A 10,228-nucleotide genomic window follows, 5' to 3' on the forward strand; every position below is an offset into this window, starting at 1 on the left:
TGCGGTAAAGGGCTTGAGATACAATCTCTGCATCTTAGGTCTTTCGTGTTTTTGGCCCTCGAGTGTATTTCATAGTGTATGTTTCTGTTTTTTCAAAGTGTGTGTTTCTGTAAGTGTTTCTGTTGTTTTCCTTGTTTGGGCTTTGCTATCATGCTGTCCTGCTTTGTATCTTCTTCCTCTTTTAATAAATTTGTTGCTTTTCAAAAAAAAAAAACAATCACTAAATCTTGTTTTGGAACAACGTGTCTTATCATTTGGTACTCTTTTTGTTAGTCACCTTCGTAATAGGTCAAGAAAATATATGACATTATTCGCAACAACATAATATGTCGTGCCCCTTCAACATATACTGATCCTTATATAATGGTAATAGACAGGGGCGGACCAATGTAGGGGCAGAGGGGGCCGTCCGCCCCAGTGGATTTGCAATTTTTAGTGCAATTTTTTTTTGTTTTTCGATTTTGACCCCGGTGGAATTTTTTTTCCCCAAACCCTTCATATTTTATCTCAAAACATTCATATTTTGCCCAAAAATCTTCAAATTTTGCTCAAAAAACTCTATATTTTGCCCTAAAACATTCATGTTTTGCCAAAAAAATTCCCACATTTAAAAAAAAAAAAAAATTGCCCCCGATGAAAAAAATTTCTGGATCCGCAACTGGTAATAGAGGCCATAATGGTGTTTTAGATTATTAATAGTATCTAATTTAACACCGAATATATCATTGTTGTGGAATGTGTTGTATATAGAACATACAAATTAAACAACTCAAAACGGCACCTTCAACTTGATGATACACATATATGTTTCAAGATCTTAAAAGAACTCGTCAACTTCAATCCACTACTTTATTTTTAAGGGCAAGTGATCTTGTTGAATGTATTTTTATGTTCTTTATGATCCACCATTTGTTGCAAAATCTTATCATCAATATTCACCGCAATCAGATTTGATCTCGGTTCCCCAACAGCCTCGATAGGTGACGAAAATAACAACCACCCTTTCTTCACTTATCTATCATATTTGTACTATTTGGTGGTTTCAACTTCATCAAATTGTAAGTCTACACTACTTTCTTTTGACCCAAACGATAAGCTCTACTAGAGGACAAATATGATGGACAATTCAGAAAATATAGTTTAGAAGGTTGTAAGCAGTGGCGGGAGCAGGATTTTTCTTCACCGGGGGCGAATTTTTTTTTTAAAACCGTAGCAACTTTTTTGGGCAAAATACGGAGTTTTTGGGACAAAAATTGGAGGTTTTTAGGCAAAATTTTGAGGTTTTTGGATAAAATTTGAAGGTTTGTGGGCAAAATTTGAAGGTTTTGGGGCAAAATTTAGTGAATTGTGGGCAAAATTTGAAGGTTTTGAGGCAAAATATGTAGGTTTTGGGGCAAATGGCTTTTGGGTTTGGGGCAAAATGAAAAAAATCCAAATTTTTACACTAAAATTTCGAAATCGACTAGGGGCGGGCGCCCCCCCTCTAAATTCGCCCCTGGTTGTAAGCATAACTGGTTAGATCCGGTAAAGATAACCATAAGCTGGATTGGCCCACCTATAGATACACTATTGGTGAATATAATGGTAACAAGTACGTCGCAATGGTGAAATCTTTTGATACCCGAATGAATTTTTATCGATGTATTTTTACTATACACCAACCATCAATGGACCTCATAACCAAGTGAAAGTGGGATGACATTTATCAATGTCAAATATTTAAAGAATTCTCCTGAGTGGCTACCAACAGCAAGCATATATAGCAAGCGTCTCAAGCGTCGATTTATTAGTGACTTGACATACTCTTAGAGCCTAAATTAAATTTCAGGAAGGATTTAAAACCCGTGAAAATTTGATTTTACCATTTTCATGGCGTCTCAATTTTATTTATTAAAAAAAAAAATTCCTACTTATTGGCCGGAGGTCCACTCGGAAGCAATCTCTCTATCCGTGAATAGAGAGAGTGATGACTTTCTCTACTTATGAGAGTGTTTTCACTCTGGGTGGAGAAATGACTTGTCTTTATTCTAGGATAGGGGAAGGATTGTCTACATCTCAGCTCCCTCATACACCACTTATGTGGTATTGAGTTTTGTTGTTGTTGTGTTGTGTCTCCTGAGTGGCTACCGAGTTGCCCAATGAAGCACACCACCCGGGTTCAATTCCTGACTATACCAAATTGTTCAAAAAAAGAGTGTGACTAGAGGGTGCACATAATGAGCAATTCACCTGGTACCAGGTCTCACACTCGGGGGGCTTGAATACCCGAGGTTTTACCTTCTATGGGGAAGCCGATGTGCTCGTTCATAGAAGGGTTTCCTCGCTTACCAAAAAAAAAAAAAAAAAAAAAAAAATATATTCGTCGTTTGTTTATATAATGTGCTATTTCAAGAACTTGGTTAAATATTTTCACAACACCAAACTTGACACCCTATACAATTCAATGCAAAATGTCATGTATCCTTGAAGCTAGCAGCCTAAATATTTGCAAGCAATGAATATAAGATTATAAGAAGTTAATCCTACCATAATTAAGGTGACTTATAAGCTTCAAACAACCTAAACTCTTCACTATTGTCTTTTAAGTTTCAACATTAAATATTTGAGAAGTTAACAGCCAACATTCACTAAAAGGTATAACTTGCATATATAACCAATTTGTAACAAGTTCCAAAAGACAAAGTTAGAAGGTGTTACAGTAGTGCATACTTGAACCCACATCACGATTTAGAAACCGATTTCTTCAGGTTAGCAACAAATTAAAACCTAGCGAATCAGTAGATCGAAGCATCAAATCTTGGTTCGTAAAAACAAACCTGACTATGATATAACTGAAAACCAAAACCAGTAATCCAAGACCATGTCTTTTTATCCACATCATAAAGCAAACCTTTCCCTTGATTCCAAGACGTAAACAGAATCAAATTATTCTGCCCAAAACACTCGAATCTATCCGCAGATAACCGCAATAAAGATCTATAGTATCTTGGGGGCATTCTAGTAATTTCAACCCACATCACTTTTTCATGATCTAACTCCCAAATTCTCATACTTTGAAGAGTACAGTAAACCCCAACTCTTCCAACTAAAAACAAACGCTTTTTCGAACCCGCAACCAAATATCCGTCTAATAAAGATCGAGGGAACTTTGCGGAAATATGTTCCCAACGACACGTGTCAACCCGATACATCATCAACCCGAGTGGCGAAAGTGTTTCAAGATACAAACTTGAGTCGCAAAACGCCATTTTCGATGAACAAAGATTGACAGCTGGCATCTTTTGGTGTAATGACCATCTATTAAGCTTTGAGTCGTATACTTCGGTTGGTAATAATGTATCACCATAATGATCATTTGCAGCTATAATCTTGAAAGATTGTTGCTTTCGGTCAACAACCATGGTCAACTGTCGTTGTTGGTTGTAATGCATAGGTGGTAGTATTCTGTATGCTTGTGTGAGTGGATTACAAATTATGGTTTTGAAAGTTGACCCATCAAGACCCGAAAAGCAAACTAACCCGCCTGATGACCCAACTAACCAAACAGCCCAATGAGGTAGGAATCCAAACGGGATTCGGTACCATTGTTTCAACGGCAAGCTAAAAACCGAACATTGCGGTTTTTGAGATTGCGAATTCTTCCAAAATGTGAGAATGCAAGGTCCGTGTGAAGGAACTTGCGAATGAAACTTAAGAAAAGCGTTATCCTGCAAAATCGAATTCCATCTCTTACAAACTGAACGAAGGCGAAAAATCATGAAAGGTGGGACCCGAGCTAATATTTCGTTCAATAAATCTTCAGGTAACATAGCCCATATATCATTTTCCATATGAACATCAGGGTGATGAGGCTTTGCAATTTTCGAAATGATATCTTCATCAAAACCTCTTGGTTTTGTCTTAATCCCATTCTGTTTAGACGGGCTAACATTTCTTGACCCGAGCCGTTGACTTACTGGGCTCGTGTTCCTTGACCCACCTCCACCAAAGTTATCACCCATCTTAACCAATTGGGTCATCAAATCTCTTGACCCAAAACCAGATGACTCACCAATTCCAAATCCAATCCCAACCACCATTCTATAAAACCCTAATTAGAAAACAAATGCCTCTGAATCAGCAACTGTAGACACTTCAATCAAGACTCGAAACTTATCGGTCCTTTATTAAGAATCAATTTTTTCTCAACAGACTTTAAATTATTACCATGCCAATTATAATCACTCCTTTTTAAGAACCCTAATTTTAAAAATCAACACTTCCAAGTCAACAAGTTGACAAACCTCAATCAAGATCCAAACTTTTTAATTCCCGGATTAAAAAAGTTTAACCCTTTATCATGTATAGTTACAAAATCCTCTAAAATGCACAATTGGGTATCTTAGAAGATGCAAGCATACACAGATCAACAAATAAAAACAAAAAATATAATGTTTTTCGGTCAGAATTTACCTTTGATGGTGAAAAAGATTACTTTTTTCCTGAAGGATTCAGCATAGATATGAAACTGTTACTTAAATCAAGCTTTTATTGATGGATAGAAAGATGATGAGCTGTGGATAGAAAGAAACAAAAAAAGGGTATTGGGGAGAGAATGATCATTTGGTGTTGCTTGTTAATCATTTGGTGTTGCTTGTTTCTTCTTCTTATTTGTTTTCTTGGGATAGTTGTTGAGAGCCTCAAGAGTAATAAAAAAATTAAAATTTTGTCATCAAGGGTGATTAAAAAATGTATTATTATGTCTTGTATGTCCCCACTATTTTTGATTTAAATTCAAAGTGTTGCCGCTATGAATTACAGTATTATATTTTAATTATGATTATGATATGATGATTATGATGATGATTATGATAACATTATTGAAAGGCTAATGTCCTTTTCTATAATGATGATGTGTAATCCCTTATCTCATTCAAGATAAGATATGTACTAGTACTAAAATGACATGATAATTAATTTAAAATTTATATTCTAACTAGTGTAAGTAGACGTGCTCCATATTTGATTTTAAACCGTTTAAACTGGGTATCGAATTGAAATCAAATCGAAAAAAAAATCAAATCAAATTTAAAAATGGTTTTTGTTTCGAGCAAAACTTTTGATTTTTCGGTTCAGTTTTTTATTCTGAAAATTTTTGAATTTGGTTAACCGAAAACGAATATAAAACTAATTTCAATTTACACAATATTAAATAAATATGTTAAGTTATTAATATTATTGTACATACATGTACGAGATATAATTCGAGTAGATATTTTAACTTTTCAAGTCAAATTATGTTTACTAGGATTTGAATTTGAATTAAATATTTAATTTCATATTTTTTCTTATTTATTTCATTCCACATTTTTAAAACTTAACAATTGCAAGTCGACTTTCTGTTCAAGTCAATATATGCATGTACGTATGTTGAATCAATAAAATTTATGTACAACTTACTTTATAACATTTTATTTTTAGAAAATAATACACTATGACCAAAACATGTATAGTTTTAGTTTTTCGATTGATATAATAAGTATTGTATTATGATAATCTTTAAGTTTATTATATATTACAGTATAAATTTGTATATATGTTCGATTATATATATTAGTTTAGCATGATACTTTACAAAGTTAATAATATAATCTTTATATATCTCAACGGGGAAACGTGAAAAAAAAATTGATTCGGAAGTCGAACTCGGTTTTAACGAAAACCAAACTGAATTTCAAATTCGGTTTTCGGTTCAATTTTGGATTCGTTTCGATTTCGGATTCGGTTTTGATATTTGAATTTGATTTCGGTTCGGTTTTCGGTTTTGATTTTTGATGTTTAAAACCCGAAAAATCGAACCGAATAAATTGAAAACTCCGAAACCGAACTGATGAAAACCTAATGTAACTAGTTGATATATTCTTTTATATATATTCACTTATTCGAGAATCAATTATAATGAACTCAAATCCAATCATTAATTTTAATGATGTGCAATTCATCTTGAATTTTATTTTAATTATGCTTTATTCAGCAAAGAACATGATGTGAAACTACGTACTGTGTATTCCGATTCTGTTTTATCTAGTTACTAGTTAGGTAGAGTTGAGTAATAACTAATTAGTTATTTGTAATAAGTTCCTAATCCAAGATCATCATTCTGATTACTATTGATCGTTGCTATGTACCGAATTAAATGGTTAAAAAGTTTGTGACAAAATTTATGCATTTGTTGAAGTTCAATGAAGTTATAATATGACAGATTGACAGGGTTTTAATATTCATGGTTGCATTCAAAATACATAATTTCAAGCCCATTAACCGGACAAACTACGTACTTGCATCCAGAATACATAACATTTTTGCATATGATGTCGTAGTTTGCTCTAATGATAGACATCTTAAGCTCATATCAGCTGTCGAGGAATCAAAGGTCTATCGAAGCGGACAGGGCCGGTCCTGACATTATTAGTGCCCTGAGCGAGTAGAGAAAAAAAGGCCCTTAGTAGGTCGATTAGAGACTCTCAAGAGCAATAGGTTAAGAAAGAGACTTTTTTTAGACAAACTTTTTCATTCATGTCACTAGTGGACATAGAATTACATATTTATAGCACTTGAAAAGAAATAACTACTGATGTATTACGACTTCTCCATCAAATATGAATCTAATATTCTAAGAAAGTGGTAGACTTGTCTGTAGCGACCCGTCAAAATCGCCATTGACGGCGCCGTTAACTTAGGTCTCGTTACGTGGTCATAGTCCCTAAATGAGACGCGTTTGACCAAAATTATGTCGCATTCATTTGAAACGTATAAGACTTACAAGGTTTAGTTTACCAAACGGTTCGACAACAAGTTTAAAGTTTACAAAAGTTATAAAGTATAAATGAAATAACTTGCGACATAATTAGTTTAAAATCACGGTTGCTATAAATAGCGTAAGTATGTATGCTTTAAGTTTGAATCCAAAAGTGCTATCGCTAGTGTATGCATGCATGGTTGACCCCAAGCAAGTAATCAAAGTGTGTGGAAGCATGTATCAAGTAGCCAAGTATAAACCTGAGAAACATATAGAAAACTGTCAACGAAAAACGTTGGTGAAATCATAGGTGTATTTGTAAACGTTATATTTTGAACCACAAGATTTAGTATTTCCATAACGTTGATTATCTAAATCGTTTGCATTCCAAAAGTACGTTCGCGAGCACCCAATTATCAAGACTTAACTTTCCTTCCATAGAACCCCATCACAATAGTGTTAGAACATACATTGTTTCTCGAAAATATGTTTCATCCGCATAACGATAGCGAACCGTCCGAATGAGGGTTTGCCAAACCCGTATGGCCATACAACATAAGTTCTCGCTTACACCCGGCAAGTGTAACTAATGATAATCGAATTGAGGATTTTTGTTCAAACTCGCTGTGGAATGTTTGTTTCTTCGTACTTGTGTTCAAAGCATAAAAGTATGTAGTATAAAACTGTATATGTTTCTCATCCCATGATTTAAAGTATAAAAGTTGTTGAAAGATGAGACTATGATCTCACCTCGAGTGCACGAGTATAAATGTACTTCACAAAGTAAACGTGTGCATTAAAGTTGCTTAGCCTTGACATAAACAAGTAAGTTGTATCAATTAACCGGTTACGACACAAGGTTGAGCGAAATGTGTTCAATTAGTCATATGGCTCGTTATGACACGAATAGTATAGCATGTGAATCATGTTGTCAAGTTTCATGCAAGAATCAAGTATAAAGGTACGTTAGAACGATTTGCATAAATGTTTGGTTAAGTTTGACTAAAAGTCAAATTTGGTCAAAGTCAAAGTCAACGAAAAAGTCAACACGTTCGGATCGGGTCCTGAACTATTTTCCTAAGCTTAGAAATCATATATGAGCATGTTGGCCAAGTTTCATGTCAATCGGGGGTGCGTAGCATAGCTAGAATTAAACGAAAACGGACATTTCTAGGCAGTCTGCCTCAGATGCGCCGCATCCAAGGCAGATGCGCCGCATCTGTGTCTGGTTCAACAATTCTGGGGCAGTTTAACACTTAGACGAATCCAACTTCAAACAACCATAACTTATGAACCGTAAACATTCAAAACACGTATCTTATATCGTTGGAAAGGTATTTTGACGAGAAATACAACTAAACACTTTTCATCAATCAAGTTTATCATTTACAAAAACAAAAACCTCGTCGAATGATCGTTAATGTTCAAAATCAAAGTTTCAAGTTCATAAAATGCATTTCTTGACTCGGGAATCCAATCCACACATATGATATGCCGTTTCGAAGGTAATTAAACATACAATGCAATTAAACACTTACTAATAAAATTTCATAGTGTTCAACGCATCAAAAGTTCATTTCAAAGTTCATCAAACCCTAATCAAAATCATGAATTCAATCATTTTGTAAATGAAGCTTTTCTAAATCAACCTACACAACAAAATGAAGCTAATGATGCTAGTAACACATTTAATACATGAACTTTAATATTAAAACAACATTTAATCATCCAAAATTCAAGATTAAGCACACCCATTTCAAGTTCATGCTAGTTTATGCAAAACAACAAGATCGAATAAATAATTCATATATTCATGCTAGACACGAGCCATAGACACTAACTAACACCATTTCAAGTCAAAAACACGAATTAGAGAAATCTAGAGTTTTATAAATGTTACCCAAACGAGATGAAATTGGTACCAAAATATAGATGATGATGAGAAGGTCACGAATATGTAATTTGTTTTGATGTTTGTTTGCTTGAATGGATTTGGATGATGATTCTTTGAAGATGTTAAAAACGGATTCTTGAGCTAGAGAGGAAAAAAAAGGAGGGAGGTGGAAGTATGAATGAATGGATGAGATGGGGTTGACTAGTTGACCTAGTCAACTAGTTTGGCCCCTTGGCAACTTCGGTCCCTCGAGTTTGAAAGCGAGTGCGTGAATTAACCGAACGAATATTTTAAAAACGTTAGAGTAACCGGGAGATGTTATAACCAAATAACGGAAATATTTAGAACGTTAGTCAACGAAAGGTACGAATTTAGATAACGGAAGATATTATCTAAAAAAAAGACGGGCGTTAAAATAATTTAACGGAAAAATGCGAGATGTTACATTACCTACACCTTAAAAGAAATTTCGTCCCGAAATTTAGTTGGAAGTAGTAGTCGTTGTTTCTTCCTCGAGATCTTGCGTTGCCAATTCTACGAATAAGTGAAGGTACTTCCTTGGGCATTTCAATGAACTTTGACAGTCAAGATTTTTTTTACGTTGTTTTAGAGTTTGGTTTCATTATTCATAATGTCAACCGTTTCTCCTATGAAGTGAATTTTGTCATTGATAGTAAGCTCATCGAAAAGGATAACAAGTTCTTGTTCGCAAGACACGTCTTTAAGTTTGATACACAGAATGTAGGGTGAACGGAATTTGTTTGAGTTGGGAATTCGAAACGGTAAGTAACGGGTCCAATACGCCCCAAGATTTCAAAAGGATTAATGTATCGCGGATTTAGCTTCCTACATTTCCCGAAACGGATTACACCTCCTCAAGGTGCGACTTTTAACGTTACGCGGTTTCCCACTTGGAATTCGAGAGGTTTACGTCTAACATTTGCATGGCTCTTTTGGCGACTACGGATCGTCATGGGCCTCTCTTGGATTTGAACGATCTTAATGGTTATTTCATGAATGAGTGCGGGTCCGGTGATTTGATTATCATTTACTTGGTTCTACAAAAGGAGAATGACATTTCCGGTCATATAAGATTTCAAAAGGTGTGACGTTAAGACTTGAATGATAACCATCGTTGTAAGAGAACTTAGCTAAAGGCAAAGACTTTTCTCAAGAAATTTTGAAGTCGATAACACGAACTCATATTATGGTTTCCAAGGTTTGAATCGTATGTTTGTTTGATCCTTCGAGATGTGGTTGATGTGTTGTACTCATGTTTAAACGTGGTCCCGAGGCTTTTTGTAAAGCACCCCAAAATTTAGAAGTGAACGAGGATCTCGATCCGAAACGAGGTACAGTTCTTTTAAGATATATTTGAACAAGCTTGTTAGGACCTGAAAACGTTTGTTGGAACAAGTTTCTGTTTCTCAAGAATTTCACGCTGCGGAAGATTTATCGGTTTTCAAAAACGTTCGTTAGGACTATTCTCCTTCGTGGTGAATACTAGTATAATGTGAAGAGTCTCTCTCTCCATTGAGAATTTAGATAAAAGATTT

General features: G+C 34.7%; 1 protein-coding gene across 2 annotated transcripts; it reads right to left on the reverse strand.

Annotated features, from left to right (window-relative positions):
* Positions 1-2,520: 2,520 nt before the first annotated feature.
* Positions 2,521-4,614, reverse strand: LOC139847575 (F-box/kelch-repeat protein At5g15710-like). Of its 2 annotated transcripts, none has more exons than XM_071837264.1 (2): positions 4,453-4,614; positions 2,521-4,090 (listed from the first exon to the last, which is right to left on the reverse strand). In XM_071837264.1, exon 2 carries the CDS (start codon positions 4,077-4,079, stop codon positions 2,775-2,777), a length of 1,305 nt encoding a protein of 434 aa, XP_071693365.1. In that variant the 5' UTR covers positions 4,080-4,090; positions 4,453-4,614; the 3' UTR covers positions 2,521-2,774. The 2 variants fall into 2 exon arrangements, with proteins under 2 accessions (XP_071693365.1, XP_071693366.1); XM_071837265.1 differs by having other exon boundaries at positions 2,522-4,080.
* Positions 4,615-10,228: the final 5,614 nt, after the last annotated feature.

The sequence above is a fragment of the Rutidosis leptorrhynchoides genome, chromosome 5 (genome assembly GCF_046630445.1).
Source record: "Rutidosis leptorrhynchoides isolate AG116_Rl617_1_P2 chromosome 5, CSIRO_AGI_Rlap_v1, whole genome shotgun sequence".
Classification (NCBI taxonomy): domain Eukaryota; kingdom Viridiplantae; phylum Streptophyta; class Magnoliopsida; order Asterales; family Asteraceae; genus Rutidosis; species Rutidosis leptorrhynchoides.

Excerpts from the sequence above, each read along its gene's own strand:
- LOC139847575 (XM_071837264.1), bottom strand. The coding sequence starts at position 4,079 with ATGGTGGTTGGGATTGGATTTGGAATTGGTGAGTCATCTGGTTTTGGG.